At 46.4% G+C, this 21402-nt stretch overlaps 1 protein-coding gene across 1 annotated transcript in view; it reads left to right on the forward strand.

The window, feature by feature from the left end:
• Window positions 1–679: 679 nt before the first annotated feature.
• The window catches only part of LOC149434031 (uncharacterized), a gene marked incomplete at its 5' end in the record, with an annotated part of 128936 nt that continues 108213 nt past the window's right edge, over window positions 680–21402 (forward strand). The window contains one exon of the mRNA XM_089664191.1: window positions 680–1045. Within this exon, the coding sequence (XP_089520317.1) occupies window positions 680–1045 (366 nt within the window). The remainder of the gene's footprint in view (window positions 1046–21402) is intronic.

Raw genomic sequence — 21402 nt, forward strand, 5'->3', positions numbered from 1 at the left:
GGCAGCATTCCTCCTGTTTGGGTCATTGTCATGCTGGAACACCCATCCACCACCCATTATCAATGCACTGGCTGAGGGAAGAAGGTTCTCACCCAAGATTTGAGGGTCCATTTCCCCGTCCATCGTCCCTTTGATGCGGTGCATCTGGGGTATACTGCATTTATCTTGGCCCTCTTCTATTAAATGGCGATGTTCAGCAAATCTGGTGCGTAATGGTCTAATAGTCCGGCCTATATCCACATGGACAAGATATACAATACACAACATAATCTGTGGAATAATTGAAAAAATGATCCAACGTGTAGATGTTGCCTTTAGTTGTTAACTCTTTTTGCCAATGTTGCAGAAAACGACAAGTTTTGCAGAGTGATTTTTGAGATGAATACATAATAGTGACTGGTATGAGACAGGGAAGATTACTAACAGATGGAAGGGATTTTAGTTTACTAGGTGCTATCCTATTCTTTAAATTAGAGGCTCTCCTGAATGTCATTTTAGTTTTTTTATGTCTTGTAATATGGGCTCCTGAAGAAGAATGTCCCGATGTTTGTTGAAAATGTGTTCCATCCTACGGTGTGGAACCTGGCGGTGAACCTGTGTGGTCTGGACACCAATACTTTTAGAGCAGTAATTTGAGATGGAATGCATGTTACTCTTTCACTTTGCTGTCTTGTTTCAGGTCATCAGACGTTTTTGATGAAAGATATTGAGAGTCCTGTATGGAGTGATGGTGAGAAGACCACACTGAGCTGTCAAGCTTTTAACTGTCCTGGGAATGTCAAGGTGGCTTGGGTCATCAAATTTAAAGATGGCACCCGACATGAGGTCTCTGACACTGGATCAAATGATAAGGAGGAGGATCAACCACTAATGTCCAGAGAGTACCAGGTGACAAAGCATGAGAGTCAGAAGATGAAAGGACATGTGACCACAAAGTTGACCTTCATTCCTTCTATATCCAGACATTTGGGGTCCACTGTGTCTTGCAGAATTGTTCATCAGAAGAAACCTGTAGAGACAACGTTTGAGGTCAAGACCATTCATGGTAAGTAAAGTAACATTATGTAATGCCGTGTGAGTTGCGGCCCAGTGTATGTAACACAAATAGCTTGTAGTTACCGAACACCCGAATTCTGAGCTGCTTCATTGCTCCCAACCCATTGAGAGTGTCTATGATTAATTCCAGTCTATGGGAAACCTTCACTGCTCCCAACCCATTGAGAGTGTCTATGATTAATTCCAGTCTATGGGAAACCTTCACTGCTCCTAACCCATTATTATTATACAGTATTTATAAAGCGCCAACAGTTCGCTCAGCGCTGTACATTACAATGGGAGACAACATGTGACAGAACAATACCAATACAATACACGAGGGGTTCGAGGGCCCTGATCCTTGGAGCTTACAATCTAGGAGGGAGGGGATGGTGGTACAGGAGGAGATAGCTGTGGGGGATGGAGTGGTAGGAAGAGTGGAGGAGGTCGGCAAGTTAGCAGGGGGTGGGGTAGGCTTCCCTGAAGAGATGGGTTTTCAGGGTGTGCCTAAAGGAGAGGAGAGTAGGTGATAGTCTGATGGGTTGGAGCAGGGAGTTCCAGAGGATGAGTGATGCCCTGGAGAAGTCCTGGAGGCGGGCATGGGAGGAGGAGATCAGGGAACTAGTGAGAAGTAGGTCTTGTGAGGAGCGGAGTGTGCGTGTTGGGTGGTATTTGGATATTAGGTCGGTGATGTAGTTCGGGGCAGTATGGTGGACGGCTTTGTACATCAGTGTTAGCAGTCTGAATTTGATTCGTTGGGCAATCGGGAGCCAGTGGAGGGATTGGCAGAGAGGGGTGGAGGACACTGAATGGAGGCCAGTGGAGGGATTGGCAGAGGGGGGTGGAGGCCAGTGGAGGGATTGGCAGAGGGGGGTGGAGGCCAGTGGAGGGATTGGCAGAGGGGGGTGGAGGTCACTGAGTGGAGGCCAGTGGAGGGATTGGCAGAGGGGGGTGGAGGCCAGTGGAGGGATTGGCAGAGGGGGGTGGAGGCCAGTGGAGGGATTGGCAGAGGGGGGTGGAGGTCACTGAGTGGAGGCCAGTGGAGGGATTGGCAGAGGGGGGTGGAGGACACTGAATGGAGGCCAGTGGAGGGATTGGCAGAGGGGGGTGGAGGACACTGAATGGAGGCCAGTGGAGGGATTGGCAGAGGGGGGTGGAGGACACTGAATGGAGGCCAGTGGAGGGATTGGCAGAGGGGGGTGGAGGACACTGAGTGGAGGCCAGTGGAGGGATTGGCAGAGGGGGGTGGAGGACACTGAGTGGATGCCAGTGGAGGGATTGGCAGAGGGGGGTGGAGGACACTGAGTGGAGGCCAGTGGAGGGATTGGCAGAGAGGGGTGGAGGACACTGAATGGAGGCCAGTGGAGGGATTGGCAGAGAGGGGTGGAGGACACTGAGTGGAGGCCAGTGGAGGGATTGGCAGAGGGGGGTGGAGGACACTGAGTGGATGCCAGTGGAGGGATTGGCAGAGGGGGGTGGAGGACACTGAGTGGAGGCCAGTGGAGGGATTGGCAGAGAGGGGTGGAGGACACTGAATGGAGGCCAGTGGAGGGATTGGCAGAGGGGGGTGGCCGGAAACGGAGCGGTTGGAAAGGTGAATGAGTCTGGCAGCCGTATTCAGGATGGACTGAAGCGGGGATAGCCAGCGGTGAGGCAGGCCAGTGAGGAGGGAGTTGCAGTAGTCGAGTCGTGATATGATGAGGGAGTGGATGAGCTGTTAGTGGTTTCTGGGGGTCCATTGAGAGTGTCTATGATTAATTCCAGTCTATGGGAAACCTTCACTGCTCCTAGCCCATTCAGAGTGCCTCTTGACTTATTTTTGGTCTATGGGAAATCTTCTACATGGAGACAGTATTTTCACAATTAACCTCATATATTGGCATAGATAGGAATGTTGTGTTGGTCCATAGTCAGAAACCAACTTAAACCATACTGTGGGAACTCGCTTCAAATGGTAGAGCTTTGTTAATCGCACACAGCAACCCGCTTTCTTTTTTTATGGCCTTTTTAGCCCACTTTTATTTAAAGAAAATGTCCCGTCACATAAAGCTCCCCATGCAGAGGTATCCACCATCAAGCAAAAATAACAGAGATTCAGCCTCCTGGCTTGTACGCAGTTTGATGTCTGTCTCCTGCAGACTCTTCCCAAATTGTAGCCACTAGCAAACAGCTAGTCTGGCTTCCACCTCTCCTTGGTGGAGCCCTCCTGACTCCTGTCTGCCGGGGTGGAGCCCTCCTGACTCCTGTCTGCCGGGGTGGAGCCCTCCTGAATCCTGTCTCCCGGGGTGGAGCCCTCCTGACTCCTGTCTGCCGGGGTGGAGCCCTCCTGACTCCTATCTGCTGGGGTGGAGCCCTCCTGACTCCTGTCTGCCGGGGTGGAGCCCTCCTGACTCCTGTCTGCTGGGGTGGAGCCCTCCTGACTCCTGTCTGCCGGGGTGGAGCCCTCCTGACTCCTATCTGCTGGGGTGGAGCCCTCCTGACTCCTGTCTGCCGGGGTGGAGCCCTCCTGACTCCTGTCTGCCGGGGTGGAGCCCTCCTGACTCCTGTCTGCCGGGGTGGAGCCCTCCTGACTCCTGTCTGCCGGGGTGGAGCCCTCCTGACTCCTGTCTGCCGGGGTGGAGCTCTCCTGACTCCTATCTGCTGGGGTGGAGCCCTCCTGACTCCTGTCTGCCGGGGTGGAGCCCTCCTGACTCCTCTCTGCCGGGGTGGAGCCCAAAACCCTGGTCCTGACTCTATGAAAAGGCCCGCACACACCTGTGCAATCAGTCTCCTGGCCATTCCCAAAACCTGGTCCCAGGATTGGAGATTTCATCCCTCCCAGATCGCTTCAAAATCTCCAGGCTCCAGATCCCAAAATGGACCTTACAAACAAAGGAGGAAAGTGAAAAGCCACTTTCCTCCGTATCAAACACTTACCCTGGAGCCCCTCAACCTGCCTTGTTGAGAATCCCGGGTGACAGATCGCCCCAATGTCACAATACTTAAAGGAGAAGTACAACCAAAGCTTATTTGGCTCTCCTTCTCCTGTGGATCACAGGAGTGCAGCTTGTCAGGATCTACCCAGATAGTCAGGATCTACCCATATAGTCAGGATCTACCCAGATAGTCAGGATCTACTCAGATAGTCAGGATCTACCCAGATAGTCAGGATCTACTCAGATAGTCAGGATGTACCCAGATAGTCAGGATCTACTCAGATAGTCAGGATGTACCCAGATAGTCAGGATCTACTCAGATAGTCAGGATGTACCCAGATAGTCAGGATCTACTCAGATAGTCAGGATCTACCCAGATAGTCAGGATCTACTCAGATAGTCAGGATCTACCCAGATAGTCAGGATCTACTCAGATAGTCAGGATGTACCCAGATAGTCAGGATCTACTCAGATAGTCAGGATCTACCCAGATAGTCAGGATCTACTCAGATAGTCAGGATCTACCCAGATAGTCAGGATCTACCCAGATAGTCAGGATCTACCCAGATAGTCAGGATCTACTCAGATAGTCAGGATCTACCCAGATAGTCAGGATCTACTCAGATAGTCAGGATCTACCCAGATAGTCAGGATCTACCCAGATAGTCAGGATCTACACAGATACCTGGAGTTAGCCTTTTAGCGAGCTGCTGAGAGTCTGTGCCAGCCTCTCCCGCCCCCCACCACAGCTCCAGTCACTGCTCTGGGCTCAGAGCGGGAGAAGAACTGAGCGATCAGCAGTTTTTATTCGCTTGGTTCTCAATGTAGAGCCAGCAGAGGACAGATGCAGCATCACATCGTTGCCGCACCCACCTGGGTAAGTCATACTTCTCTTTTAAAGCCCAACTCCAGGAGATATGAACATTCTCCCTTACAGTGGGGCTGTTCACACACTACAAGGGTCAGTGGCTCAATTAGGTCTAAGGGAGAGTAAAAATACTTTTGCATATGTAATCCTTTACTCCCCCACAGGGGCGGACTGACAACTCATGGGGCCCCCGGGAAATAGGGGATCATGGGGCCCCTGTGTCCTTGCCCAAACTCAAAAAAGCCTATGAAAAAGGTACCAGGGGCATCTCATGGGGCCCCCTACTGACCCCGGGCCCTCAGGCAGTGCCCGAGTTTGCAAATGGTCAGTCCGCCCCTGCTCCCCCAGCAGATGGCACTCATCCATGCTCCAGTGGTGGAGTTTTCCTTGGTGTCCTCATGTCTGATGCAGGACTATGGACCCTGCATAGGTCTTAATTATATCAGGACCCTAGACCGTTGGAACATGGAGGAGTAGATGCTCTGAGGACTGGCGTAGCAGTGTGAAGGAGCAGAGGATTGGGTGGGTAAACCTACTTTTCCATGTCCCTAGAACTGAATAAGCAGTTAACCTTTGCAGTGCAGGTTCAGCCTCCCTGCAAGACTGAATTTTCACTTTTCCTGCAACTGGGCTTTAACCTCCCCAGCGGTCTGATGATGTCAGGATTTCTGTGCTCAAAGCGGTACATTTTTTTGCATGGAAATATGTTGTTTTTTTATTGTAGGTCTGTAATTTTTAGGAATAACTCACTGAAATCTGAACAAGAGTCTAGTAAACATCCCGGGGAGGATAAAACTTGAAACACGAAATCATAAATTATAATTTAATAAATAATCATAAAAAATAATAATTAATAATAATAAATGTAATTCAATAATATAATCACCAAAAACACTGAAATGTGAAATATAGCGCCAAGTTGGCCCATCGCTGAGCAAAGTCGCAGAATCGTTTCCAGTGTCTGATGAGGAATTTCCCCCACCAATCATTATCACTCAATTCTGCAAGTGGTTCTGATTTACTATCGCTGTTCTCTAGCCGCTCTAAAACCGCGTCTGACCTAAAGGGACGCTTTTTGGATGCCATGGACGTTTCTCAGTTTCCAGGCAGAAAGAACAGTAACAATGCAGGCAGGGCGCCGGACAAAGCACTCGGGACACAATGTATGTGAAATGGTTTGATACAGGAATGTTATACGATGTAAAATTCGTTTAGAAAAAAGTTACATTTTTTTAAATTTTCAAATTTCCCGCCAGTTCCGGCGCCCGTACGTCCCGACGTCACAGGGACCGGAACACGGAAGCCGGATGCCGGCATCGGCCGGAGGAGATGGCCGGGGACGCTGCAGGGGACACATCGTGGGAGCGAAGGACAAGGTAAGCTCTGCAGGGACTCCCTGAGCAACGCCGCATGGTAAGCCCGAGTGTAGCTCGGGGGGGTTACCGCTTTTGGTACTAAAATTTTACCCCGAGCTACACTCAGGAATACCTCCAGGGGGGTTAATGAGAAGATTCATTTAGGAGATTTTTTTCATTTTTCATGGACGTTTTGGGCACTGAGTTATTTAAATGATTATTTATTTATTTATAAACATTTATTTCACACAGTCACACTTATATACGCATGAATTATTGTATAGGAGCTTGATTCATTTTTAGTGTAGTGTAGCTCGGGGGGGGTCACCGCTTGTGGTGCTGAAACTTTACCCCGAGCTACACTCGGGAATACCGCCAGGGGGGTTAAATTGGCTCTATTCATTGAAAATTGTAGACCAAAAACTTGATTGTAGGTCAGAACAGACAGTCTTTATTTTCCATCCATTTTAGATAAAACTATCAGTATTTTTAGTATAAACAAAATGCAGCGCTAAAGAACATTAGAAATAATGGTGAAAATGGTGAAACACAGTCCAATAAAGGTGCTCCTTGATTCCCCATGCAGATGGATTCCCAGTGCAAATGGCAGAAATACACACTAACCAGAAAGCGTATGAAAATACGCATATGAGTATATATCCTGAAGGTCCCTCTCTCCTTTCTGGTCTGGTCAAGGAAATGGCTGAGAAAGATGGAGATCCTACGCCCTTGAACATATCCTAGTTGTGGTCCAGCATGAAAAGCACCAGCAAGTCAGACGTTCCCTTGGACAGGTTCTTGGGGATGACAATTGCTCAAGAGAACGTTCTCTTTACAGTCATTCCGTTTTCATCATTCTATGGAAAAATCAATACATTTATTTTATATTTTTATCTCATTCTAAACCAAGGGAGGATAGACGTCGATTGCTTCCTAGTCTGGATACCTGAAATTCATGTTTTCTGCATATATTATTTCTTTGTAGGTAGAGTACCAAAGCTTTCAAAATCAAAAAAACGAGAACATAGCTATAGCGGTAATTGTTTCCTGAACACAGATTTACATTTAACTTTCTGCAATTGATGCAAGCTCTGTACTGCAGAAAATGAAAGAGCTTACACAGAAAATGCCCAGAATATTTAAAAAACATAACCAGGGCTCACCGGTCTGTGGGGACAGGAGAACAAGACTTTCACTGCATGTGTGCTGCACCCAGGGGCGGACTGACCATTTGGAAACTCGGGCACTGCCCGAGGGCCCGGGGTCAGTAGGGGGCCCCATGAGATGCCCCTGGTACCTTTTTCTTAGTCTTTTTTGAGTTTGGGCAAGGACACAGGGGCCCCATGATCCCCTATTGCCCGGGGGCCCCATGAGTTGTCAGTCCGCCCCTGGTTGCATCCACAGACGTTAGACACTAATCACTGAAACAATTGTTCTGATCGGAAGATGTCCTCTTTATTCCTGTTCTGGTGGTAACTCAACATTTTGTTTTTTTCCTCCACTCTTCGCTCCAGTAACAATGGTCACCAACACATATCAGGAGGGTGAATCTCTACAATGGGGACACAGATAGCAATAAAAACCTAACGGGTTTTAACCCCTCACCACTCTTTTGAAATCTACACTTTAATCATTTCAGTTCTCTTGTGATGTATTATATAACTCTGCACTTCTTTGAAGGGTACCCAAAATGTACTCTCTGCTCCTCACAAGACCTCCTTCTCTCTAGTTCCCTGGTCTCCTCCTCCCATGCCCGCCTCCAGGACTTCTCCAGGGTGTCACCCATCCTCTGGAACTCCCTGCCCCAACCCATCAGACTGTCACCTACCCTCCTCACCTTTAGGCGCACCCTGAAAACCCATCTCTTCAGGGAAACCTACCCCACCCCCTGCTAACCTGCCGACCTCCTCCACTCTTCCTACCACTCCATCCCCCACAGCTATCTCCTCCTGTGCCACCATCCCCTCCCTCCTAGATTGTAAGCTCCCAGGATCAGGGCCCTCGCACCCCTCATGTATTGTATTGTTACTGTACTGTCTCATGTATTGTCTCCCATTATAATGTACAGCGCTGAGCGAACGGTTGGCGCCATAAATCATGTATAATAATAATTAGAGATGAGCGAATCGAATCAGGCGAAGTGGAATTCGTTTCGAATTTCAGGAAAAATTCGATTCGCAACGAATCTGAATTTTTGCCGACTTCGGATGGTCGAATCGAATTTTTCCTGATCGGCCGTTTTCATCCCTTCTACAGCCGGCAAAAATGTCCCTGCAGAGAGCTCCGCTATTTCTGACAGTTCTCTGACAGTTCTTTCACATTTCCAGCGGTTGAAACATTGTATGTATTTGTTTCCATTTAGGATACAGATGTTTTTATTAGGAAACAAATAGATACAATGTTTCAACCGCTGTAAATGTGAAAGAACTGTCAGAGAACTGTCAGAAATAGAGGAACTCTGCACATACACTTTTTGCTTTACTGGAATTATTCTTATTTTCATTCTTATTCTTCTTATTTTCATTCTTCTTTTCATTCTTTTCATTCTTCTTTTCATTTTTCTTCTTATTTTCATTCTTCTTTTCATTCTTTTCATTCTTCTTTTCATTCTTCTTCTTCTTTTCATTCTTCTTTTCATTCTTTTCATTCTTCTTTTCATTCTACTTCTTATTTTCATTCTTCTTTTCATTCTTTTCATTCTTCTTTTCATTCTTCTTCTTATTTTCATTCTTCTTCTCATTCTTTTCATTCTTCTTCTTATTTTCATTCTTCTTTTCATTCTTTTCATTCTTCTTTTCATTCTTTTCATTCTTCTTCTTCTTCTTTTCATTCTTTTCATTCTTCTTCTTCTTCTCATTCTTTTCATTCTTCTTCTTCTTCTTCTTCTTCTTTTCATTCTTTTCATTCTTCTTCTTCTTTTCATTCTTTTCATTCTTCTTCTTCTCCTTCTTCTTCTTTGGCCCCGTGACTGCCCAAATGAGTGAAGTGTGCGGTGATTCTAAGATGGACGGCACTCATCTGCATGTCATACTGACTGACAGTATTATTTCTCTTCCCCAGCAGACTCCAAGGGCATTTAAATTAAAGGTACAGTGTTCTGCACTAATATTAAGTCTCTCTGAAGCCTAGAAACCCTTTTTATAAGTAAAATTCACAGCGAATAAATTTGAATCTAATTGAATTTTTTCGGAAAATTCGGCGAATCAGGCGAATCGAATTTTTGAAAAATTCGCTCATCTCTAATAATAATATTAGATTGGTGATGAGGGTCATTTCATGAGCCGGTTTTAGCGTGATTTATCCAGCATTTACAACAAGGTTTAACTAGCTATACACCTTTCTTTTTTAACTTGTTCTATTGGAACCCGAAGGACTAAAGCAAGTGAATAATTTTAGGGCTCATTTACACTTTATTCGACTTCAACACACCTGAAAGCGCCTACCACTTCAACTGGCTTTTTTGATGTGTTTTTGATGCTTCGGTGATGCTTTTTTGAATTTTCAATGAAGCATGGCAAATGCCCCGTGTGTGTGCTGATTTTCTATTTGTTTGAAGACGGTCAGTAGATCCCAAGCCTGTTAGTACGCTCCAAGTGTTGCTAATCTGGTGATGGCAAAATGGGAGGAAGAGAATATATATGATAAGTGGCCCGAGATGGCGCTATACAAAAGATATATTGACGATATTGTCATCTTATAGAGAGGGACACAAATTGAACTTAACGAGTATTAAGACCAAAACATTATTTAACCTCTCGCCTACAGGACACTTCTACCCCCTTCCTGCCTACAGGACACTTCTACCCCCTTCCTGCCTACAGGACACTTCTACCCCCTTCCTGCCTACAGGACACTTCTACCCCCTTCCTGCCTACAGGGCACTTCTACCCCCTTCCTGCCTACAGGACACTTCTACCCCCTTCCTGCCTACAGGACACTTCTACCCCCTTCCTGCCTACAGGACACTTCTACCCCCTTCCTGCCTACAGGACACTTCTACCCCCTTCCTGCCTACAGGACACTTCTACCCCCTTCCTGCCTACAGGACACTTCTACCCCCTTCCTGCCTACAGGACACTTCTACCCCCTTCCTGCCTACTGGACACTTCTACCCCCTTCCTGCCTACAGGGCACTTCTACCTCCTTCCTGCCTACAGGGACACTTCTACCCCCTTCCTGCCTACAGGGCACTTCTACCCCCTTCCTGCCTACAGGACACTTCTACCCCCTTCCTGCCTACAGGGCACTTCTACCCCCTTCCTGCCTACAGGACACTTATACCCCCTTCCTGCCTACAGGACACTTCTACCCCCTTCCTGCCCCCCGGGCACTTCTACCCCCTTCCTGCCTACAGGACACTTCTACCCCCTTCCTGCCCACCGGGCACTTCTACCCCCTTCCTGCCTACAGGGCACTTCTACCCCCTTCCTGCCCCCCGGGCACTTCTACCCCCTTCCTGCCCACCGGGCACTTCTACCCCCTTCCTGCCTACAGGGCACTTCTACCCCCTTCCTGCCTACAGGACACTTCTACCCCCTTCCTGCCTACAGGACACTTCTACCCCCTTCCTGCCTACAGGGCACTTCTACCCCCTTCCTGCCTACACGGCACTTCTACCCCCTTCCTGCCTACAGGGCACTTCTACCCCCTTCCTGCCTACAGGGCACCTATACCACCTTCCTGCCTACAGGACACTTCTACCCCCTTCCTGCCTACAGGACACTTCTACCCCCTTCCTGCCTACAGGGCACTTCTACCTCCTTCCTGCCTACAGGACACGTCTACCCCCTTCCTGCCTACAGGACACTTCTACCCCCTTCCTGCCTACAGGACACTTCTACCCCCTTCCTGCCTACAGGACACTTCTACCCCCTTCCTGCCCACCGGGCACTTCTACCCCCTTCCTGCCTACAGGGCACTTCTACCCCCTTCCTGCCTACCGGGCACTTCTACCCCCTTCCTGCCTACAGGGCACTTCTACCCCCTTCCTGCCTACAGGACACTTCTACCCCCTTCCTGCCTACAGGACACTTCTACCCCCTTCCTGCCTACAGGGCACTTCTACCCCCTTCCTGCCTACAGGGCACTTCTACCCCCTTCCTGCCTACAGGGCACTTCTACCCCCTTCCTGCCTACAGGGCACTTCTACCTCCTTCCTGCCTACAGGACACGTCTACCCCCTTCCTCCTACAGGACACTTCTACCCCCTTCCTGCCTACAGGACACTTCTACCCCCTTCCTGCCTACAGGGCACTTCTACCCCCTTCCTGCCTACAGGGCACCTATACCCCCTTCCTGCCTACAGGGCACCTATACCCCCTTCCTTACCAGGCCAGCTTTCAGCGCTGTTGCAATTTGAATGACAATTGCGCGGTCATGCAACATTGTACTTATATGAAATTGTTATCATTTTTTTCTCACAAATAGAGCTTTCTTTTGGTGGTATTTACTCACCGCTGGGAGCTTTTATTTTTTGCATGATAAACAAAAAAAGAGCCAAAAATGTGAAAAAAATAAGTTTCTTTGTTTCTATTATAAAATTTTGCAAACAGGTAATATTTTTCCTTCACTGATGTGCGTTGATTAGGCTGCACTGATAGGCAGTGCTGATGGGCACTGATGGGCACTGATAGGCAGCACTGATAGGCGGCACTGATAGGCAGCACTAATGAAGTGGCACTAATGAGGTGGCACTGATAATCTGCACTGTTAGGTGGCACTGATTGGCAGCACTGCTGATGGGAACTGGTGGTTGACACTGGTTGACACTGGTGGGCACAGGTGGGGGCACTGCTGGGCACAGGTGGGCGGAACTGGCGGGTGGCACTGCTGGATACCAATCATCAGGGCACTGATCATCGGTGCCAATCCCTGCTCTGACAGCGTGAGGAAAGTGCAGCCGAGAACTGTCAATTGCTTTTCCCGGTGATCAGCGTGTCATCGGACACGGCCAATCACGTGGTAAAAGGGCGTTGTGATTGGCCTTTTACCACATCACTCGATCAGCCGTGTCCGTAGGACACAACCATCACGGAGATTGCCGGTGGCGCGCAGGAGAGCGCGTTCTGGGAGGACGTCATATGACACCCTCCCAGAACTGGCCGGCCGCAGTGCAGCCGTCATTTGGCTATCTGTGGTTGGCAACTGGTTAAAGATATAGATAGGAATCATTTTATACCCCCCTCGAGTTGTCATCATCCAAGGTGGATATACAGTTGCAAGAAAAAGTATGTGAACCCCTTGGGATTCCGTGGAGTTTTGCATGAATTGGGCATAAAATGTGCTCTGAACGTCATCTAAGTCACAACAATAGAAGAACACAGTCTGCTGAACATAATACTACACAAACATTAGCTGTTGCCATGGTTTAATTGCACATAACATGTAAACATTCACAGTGCAGGGAGGAAAAAGTATGTGAACCTTTGGACTTAATAACTGGTTGACCCTCCTTTGGCAGCAATAACCCCAACCAAACGTTTCCTGTAGTTGCAGATCAGACCTGCACAACGATCTGGAGTCATTTTGGACCACTCCTCTTCACAAAACTGTTTCAGTGTAGCAATATTCTTGGGATGTCTGGTGTGAATCGCTCTCTTAAGGTCATGCCACAGCATTTCAATGGGGTTGAGGTCAGGACTCTGACTGGGCCACTCCAGAAGGCGTATTCTGTGCTGTTGCAGCCATTGTTTTGTTGAATTACTTGTATGCTTTGGGTCATTGTCCTGTTGCATCACCCATCCTCTGCGGAGCTTCAGTTGGCGGACAGATGGTCGTACGTTTTCCTGCAAAATGTCTTGATAAACTCTGGAATTCATTTTCCCATCAATGACAACAATCCGTCCAGCCCTGAGGCAGCAAAGCAGCCCCAAACCATGATGCTCCCTCCGCCATGTTTCACAGTGGGGATGAGGTTTTGATGTTGGTGTGCTGGGCCTTTTTTTTCTGCACACATAGTGTTGTGTGTTCTTCCCAAACAACTCAATCTTGGTGTCATCTGTCCACAGTATATTCTGCCAGTAGTGCTGTGGAACATCCAGGTGCTCTTTTGCAAACTTCAAACGTGCTGCAATCTTCTTTTTGGCCAGCAATGGCTTCCTCCGTGGTGTCCTCCCATGTACTCCATTCTTGTTTAATGTTTTCCTTATTGTAGATGTGTCAACAAAAATGTTAGCATGTGCCAGAGATTTCTGTAGGTCTTTAGCTGACACTCTGGGATTCTTCTTTACCTCATGCAGCATTCTGCGCTGGGCTCTTGAAGTCATTTTTACAGGACGACCACGCCTAGGGAGAGTAGCAACAGTGCTAAACTTTCTCCATTTGTAGACAGTCTGTCTTACCGTGGACACAGGAACATCAAGGCTTTTGGAGATACTTTTGTAACCCTTTCCAGCTTCATGCAAGTCAACAATTCTTGATCGTAGGTCTTCTGAGAGCTCTTTTCTGCGAAGCATGGTTCACATCAGACAGTGCTTCTTGAAACCAGTAAACCCAAAACAGGTGTCAGCAACACATCCAATATCATCACACTGATTGGAGTCAAGGTTGGCTCACTCCTGGCTCCAATCAGCTCTGGGAGAAGTCATTAAGCTAGGGACTCACATACTTTTTCCTCCCTGCACTGTGAATGTTTACATGTTATGTGCAATTAAACCATGGCAACATCTAATGTTTGTGTAGTATTATGTTCAGCAGACTGTGTTCTTCTATTGTTGTGACTTAGATGACGTTCAGAGCACCTTTTATGCCCAATTCATGCAAAACTCCACGGAATCCCAAGGGGTTCACATACTTTTTCTTGCAACTGTATAGTACTCCTAGGAGTCAGTTCAGTGGGATTGGAAGGAGCTGTGATGAAGAAGGAGATTTTTTTAGACCAAACTGATATACCGATTAATAGATTCATGGAGAAGGGTATAAAAGATCCTTTCTGGAGAAGGAGACAGAGAAGAATTATTGATGAATAAAATAAGAAAGTAATGATATATGATGGAGTTAATGTTGTGACTGATTACGATGCACAATATAGGGATGTAGAAAAGATTTTTTAAAAATACTGGGCCATTTTGCGGAAAGATGAGATTTTGAATAATATAATAATCCGAAATTCACTTACAGAAAAAAATAAATCCTTGAAAACAAAAGTTATACATAATGTTATTGATCCACCAAAACCTGTGAAGTTGTTCCCGGGATTAGAAGGGTTTTATAATTGCAATGGGTGTAAGGAATACAGATCAACAAATAAAGATGAGAAAAAAAGAAATAAGTTTCGATCTACAAACAAAGAATATAACATGAAGTCTTTGATTTCCTGGGACTCCTTACATGCGGTGTATGTGTTGGGGTGCCCATGTCGCTTCCAGTATGCGGGAAGGACTGTTAGGCAACTAAAAACAAGAATAGGTGAACATATGAAGAACATTAATAGTGGATTTGATAGGCACCATGTCTCTAGACATTTTACATCGAAACATAATAGTGATCCAAGTTTGCTAACATTTTATGGGATTGATAATATTAAATATCATTGGAGAGGGACAGATATATGAAATGAGGTATCAAAAAGATCAGCCCGTTGGGTATATGAACTGGAGACATTACAACCAAAACAGTTAAATATTGACATTGATTTAAATAGTTTTTTTGACAAATTTTTGATGAATGGTGTAGAGTTACCCTTTAAAAGTATACAATATACGATTGATGTACCAATAAATAAATAATTTGCGCTAGTAAATGTGTATAAATATATAAATGTATATAAAGAAATCATCAAATCATAAGTCCAGAAAAAAATATATATATGCCAATACCACAAAAAAATATAAAAAAAACTTTTAAGTGCAAAAAACTTTTGTGCAAAAAAAGTGTCTAAATATGAAAAATTTCACCAAAAAACCTTGATAATATAATGGCAGATCATCCATAAATATATCTTCAGAAACGGAAACTCTGCAACACACCGATCCTCATCGATCGAAATAACAGGACGAAAAACTTTGTAGTTAATCGAAAATCCACTTCTCCAATAGATAAAGGACCACCTTCAAACGTATCCATGGGGGGAAATGCCAAGCACTCGAGAGAAACAGAAAGACTTCATGGTGCAATATTATAAAAACCAATTCCTTTATTAGGTACTCATTGCACTTACTCAAGAGGTGTCCCAGCCGACACCAGCATCAACAGCATGACAGCAATCACATAAACGAGCCTGGCTACTCAGCACATGCGCAGTAGCTGGCAGCCAAAAACGTAATGACGTCACATCAATCAAGCTCCGCCCTACGCGTTTCGTCATCGACGTCCGCCCTCCGCTCCGTGAGGACGTCGATGACGAAACGCGTAGGGCGGAGCTTGATTGATGTGACGTCATTACGTTTTTGGCTGCCAGCTACTGCGCATGTGCTGAGTAGCCAGGCTCGTTTATGTGATTGCTGTCATGCTGTTGATGCTGGTGTCGGCTGGGACACCTCTTGAGTAAGTGCAATGAGTACCTAATAAAGGAATTGGTTTTTATAATATTGCACCATGAAGTCTTTCTGTTTCTCTCGAGTGCTTGGCATTTCCCCCCATGGATACGTTTGAAGGTGGTCCTTTATCTATTGGAGAAGTGGATTTTCGATTAACTACAAAGTTTTTCATCCTGTTATTTCGATCGATGAGGATCGATGTGCTGCAGAGTTTCCGTTTCTGAAGATATATTTATGGATGATCTGCCATTATATTATCAAGGTTTTTTGGTGAAATTTTTCATATTTAGACACTTTTTTTGCACAAAAGTTTTTTGCACTTAAAAGTTTTTTTATATTTTTTTGTGGTATTGGCATATATATATTTTTTTCTGGACTTATGATTTGATGATTTCTTTATATACATTTATATATTTATACACATTTACTAGTGCAAATTATTTATTTATTGGTACACTTTATATATGGTGATTTTTTGCAGCTGGTACACTATTAGTAAGTTATATAATTTTGACCATAGGCGCTATTATTAATTTTTCTTAATATACGATTGATAACTGCAATCTTTATATTTGTTGTTTTCAACCTGAAAAGATAGTTTGTTTTTTTTTTAAATCAATGTATATAGTGCAGTGTTTGATAATAGATATACAGAGTGTTTTATTATATTTGGATTTTGATTGCTTGGAGTATAAATTGTATGCTGGTGGTGACACAATTCCTTCCGCTCCTGGAGGACGTCGGATGACGAAACGCGTAGGGAGGGGCTTTGGAGGTGAGGTCGCCACGCACGGGTGAGCTGACGGTGGTGGATTCAGACCTGGGTTGACCTGCTGTTTAGTACAAGTGTTTTTTTTTTTAATTTAAATATTTATTGATTTTTTAGATTAACAAATTATATAAGCTCAGGGGCGGACTGACCATTTGGAAACTCGGCACTGCCCGAGGGCCCGGGGTCAGTAGGGGGCCCCATGAGATGCCCCTGGTACCTTTTTCATAGGCTTTTTTGAGTTTGGGAAGGACACAGGGGCCCCATGATCCCCTTTTGCCCGGGGGCCCCATGAGTTGTCAGTCCGCCCCTGTACAAGCTTATCCTTTATAAAAAACATAAACACAATATCAAAAACATTAATCTTTTCATCTTCTCCCCCCCAAGCACCCCCCTCCTACCTATACACCACCCGTCTCCCACCCCCCCCCCCACCCAGCCCCTCCCTCCCTCGACTCTGCAATTTCCTATTCCTTTCTGGAGGTCCCAGTCACAACAAAGGAAGAAGCAAGTGAAACCATATTGTTCTATATTAGTCCCCCATAAACTCTAGTTCTAAGTTTGACTTTTTAAATTCCCCCCATTTGTTCCATCTTGTATGGTGACTCTCCATCGTATCTTCATTCATGTGGTAAAGTTCCTCCAATCTACATATCTGATCCGCCCTGTCCACCCAATCTGTTATTTTCAGCACCTCCCGTCTCCTCCAGAACTTGGGGATCACTCCCTTTGCTGCATTCAAGTAATACAATAAACCAGAATATATATATTTTTTGACTGAAAGCTCAGTACTATGAAAAAGGCAAATCTCGGGGTCCTATAATACATCAACCGCTCAATTTTTTTAAAATCAAACTTACTATTTTCCCCCAATACTCTTGGATTTTAGGGCACTCCCACCATATGTGATACATTGCGCCTCTCCCACCACATGTGATACATTGTGCCTCTCCCACCATATGTGATACATTGTACACCTCCCTCACCGTATGTGATACATTGCGCCTCTCCCTCCACATGTGATACATTGTACACCTCCCTCCACATGTGATACATTGTGCCTCTCCCTCCACATGTGATACATTGTACACCTCCCTCCACATGTGATACATTGTGCCTCTCCCTCCGCATGTGATACATTGTGCCTCTCCCACCACATGTGATACATTGTGCCTCTCCCACCACATGTGATACATTGTGCCTCTCCCACCATATGTGATACATTGTGCCTCTCCCACCATATGTGATACATTGCGCCTCTCCCACCATATGTGATACATTGCGCCTCTCCCACCATATGTGATACATTGCGCCTCTCCCACCATATGTGATACATTGTGCCTCTCCCTCCATATGTGATACATTGTACACCTCCCTCACCGTATGTGATACATTGCGCCTCTCCCTCCACATGTGATACATTGTGCCTCTCCCTCCACATGTGATACATTGTGCCTCTCCCTCCACATGTGATACATTGTGCCTCTCCCTCCACATGTGATACATTGCGCCTCTCCCTCCGTATGTGATACATTGTGCCTCTCCCTCCACATGTGATACATTGTGCCTCTCCCTCCGCATGTGATACATTGTGCCTCTCCCACCACATGTGATACATTGTGCCTCTCCCTCCGTATGTGATACATTGTGCCTCTCCCTCCACATGTGATACATTGTGCCTCTCCCTCCACATGTGATACATTGTGCCTCTCCCTCCACATGTGATACATTGTGCCTCTCCCTCCACATGTGATACATTGTGCCTCTCCCTCCACATGTGATACATTGTGCCTCTCCCTCCACATGTGATACATTGTGCCTCTCCCTCCACATGTGATACATTGTGCCTCTCCCACCACATGTGATACATTGTGCCTCTCCCTCCACATGTGATACATTGTGCCTCTCCCTCCGTATGTGATACATTGTGCCTCTCCCTCCACATGTGATACATTGTGCCTCTCCCTCCACATGTGATACATTGTGCCTCTCCCTCCACATGTGATACATTGTGCCTCTCCCTCCACATGTGATACATTGTGCCTCTCCCTCCGCATGTGATACATTGTGCCTCTCCCCCCACATATGATACATTGTGCCTCTCCCTCCACATGTGATACATTGTGCCTCTCCCTCCACATGTGATACATTGTGCCTCTCCCTCCACATGTGATACATTGCGCCTCTCCCTCCACATGTGATACATTGCGCCTCTCCCTCCACATTCACGCCAACATAAAGGTGAACCATCTCCATTTAATCTGTGTGCCGCACTTGGTGTGATATACCATCCCCCCACACAGAATTCATTTCTACCTCCTGCATATTTACATTTCCATGAATTATTCTCTACATTTTCCTCTGTTTTTCCGCATCCAATATTATTCCTATATCCCTTTCCCATTTTTTTAGATGTTCCGTGCCCCCCCCCCCCCCGGGTCCCCCCCCCCCCGTGTATCTAACAAACACTCAAAACGCTTCCAATCCTCTCTTATTCTTAAAGCTTTGGAAGCTTTCCTATTAAGTGTTTCAATTAAAAATAACGCCACGCATCCATTTTCGGGAAAACTTCTCCCTTTTTTTCCAGTTCCTTAAGTGATTCTATTTCCTCCCTGTGACGAGAGTGACTTTTGGGGGTGGGGGGACCCCTGTATCATCTTCCCAAATTCCTATGTTTAACCCACCCTGTGCCTGTTAAGGGGTAGAGGGTGGGAATGTCTATTGTGTATTGGTGTGTTGTCCTTTGTTCTCTGCCAAGTGGTTGTCCATTGTCCTCTGCCATGTGCTGCATCCCATTGTTCTGTGTCTTGGTTGGGTGGGGGGGTGTTTCCTGTAGCCCTTCCCACTGATGGGGCGGGCTGATGATGTGTTTCCTATAGCCCTTCCCACTGATGGGGCGGGCTGATGATGTGTTTCCTATAGCCCTTCCCACTGATGGGGCGGGCTGATGATGTGTTTCCTATAGCCCTTCCCACTGATGGGGCGGGCTGATGATGTGTTTCCTGTAGCCCTTCCCACTGATGGGGCGGGCTGATGATGTGTTTCCTATAGCCCTTCCCACTGATGGGGCGGGCTGATGATGTGTTTCCTATAGCCCTTCCCACTGATGGGGCGGGCTGATGATGTGTTTCCTATAGCCCTTCCCACTGATGGGGCGGGCGGATGATGTGTTTCCTATAGCCCTTCCCACTGATGGGGCGGGCTGATGATGTGTTTCTTATAGCCCTTCCCACTGATGGGGCGGGCTGATGATGTGTTTCCTGTAGCCCTTCCCACTGATGGGGCGGGCTGATGATGTGTTTCCTATAGCCCTTCCCACTGATGGGGCGGGCTGATGATGTGTTTCCTATAGCCCTTCCCACTGATGGGGCGGGCTGATGATGTGTTTCCTATAGCCCTTCCCACTGATGGGGCGGGCTGATGATGTGTTTCCTGTAGCCCTTCCCACTGATGGGGCGGGCTGATGATGTGTTTCCTATAGCCCTTCCCACTGATGGGGCGGGCTGATGATGTGTTTCTTATAGCCCTTCCCACTGATGGGGCGGGCTGATGATGTGTTTCCTGTAGCCCTTCCCACTGATGGGGCGGGCTGATGATGTGTTTCCTATAGCCCTTCCCACTGATGGGGCGGGCTGATGATGTGTTTCCTATAGCCCTTCCCACTGATGGGGCGGGCTGATGATGTGTTTCCTATAGCCCTTCCCACTGATGGGGCGGGCTGATGATGTGTTTCCTATAGCCCTTCCCACTGATGGGGCGGGCTGATGATGTGTTTCCTATAGCCCTTCCCACTGATGGGGCGGGCTGATGATGTGTTTCTTATAGCCCTTCCCACTGATGGGGCGGGCTGATGATGTGTTTCCTGTAGCCCTTCCCACTGATGGGGCGGGCTGATGATGTGTTTCCTATAGCCCTTCCCACTGATGGGGCGGGCTGATGATGTGTTTCCTATAGCCCTTCCCACTGATGGGGCGGGCTGATGATGTGTTTCCTATAGCCCTTCCCACTGATGGGGCGGGCTGATGATGTGTTTCCTATAGCCCTTCCCACTGATGGGGCGGGCTGATGATGTGTTTCCTGTTCCTGGTTGTGTTTCCCCGCCCTCTGTATATATCTTGTGTTTGTGTAAAAATAAAGGTGTTGACTTCCTGTCTTAAGAAGAGTCGGGTGTTGTCGTATTTTCCTGCCTGATCGGCGGGTGGTGTCCGGGGATTTGTGTTCGGTCAGGTAAGTGAGAGTATAACTGGGATACCCAACTGCGGTCTGGGTCCGGTTCCGTTACACTCCCCCACCATTATATCCCTTAATTCTGCATCTTCCTTCTTTATCCACTTCCCTGTGATACCTTCTTTACCCGGGGGGGGGGGGGAAACTCTGTGGACCCCAAGGGCATTAATAATGAATTCAATACCCATCCCATCTGTTTGTGTAATACAATCCACACTCTTAAAAGATTTAATGTGAACAGACTTGTGCTATCTACTAATCCTCGGTATTGTGGAGGTAACCATTCTACTGAAGTTGGTGCTACTTAGTGTATTTTTTATTTTAACTCAGCTTTTCCCTTTTGCATTATGTTTCCAGTCAAAAACTCTCACCATCATTACCGAGCTATAATATATTTTCAAATCCGGGACTCCCAGTCCACCTTTCTCTTTATTTCTGCTTAAAATTTCATAGCTTATTCTCGGTTTTTTATTTCTCCAAATAAACATTAACATTTTTTTTAATTCCAAGTCTGATAAAAGCGCCACACCCTTAATACTTTAAAGCAGCAATTCCACCTCAAAGAAACCAAATACATTTCTAAGTGCTATAACTTAAATGAAGGAATGCGCTAAAACCACAAACCATTCATAATTTAGTGTAGAAACATTAGTGCAAAAAATATATCTATATATCTATTCTCAATTAATATCAAAAAATATCAAAATTATGTGCAAAACTATTTTTTTAGTGCATAAGTAATTTAAATAATTAAATA

Source organism: Staurois parvus, unplaced genomic scaffold (assembly GCF_062004578.1).
Source record: "Staurois parvus isolate SC_StPar_1 unplaced genomic scaffold, SC_StPar_1.0 ptg001852l, whole genome shotgun sequence".
Classification (NCBI taxonomy): domain Eukaryota; kingdom Metazoa; phylum Chordata; class Amphibia; order Anura; family Ranidae; genus Staurois; species Staurois parvus.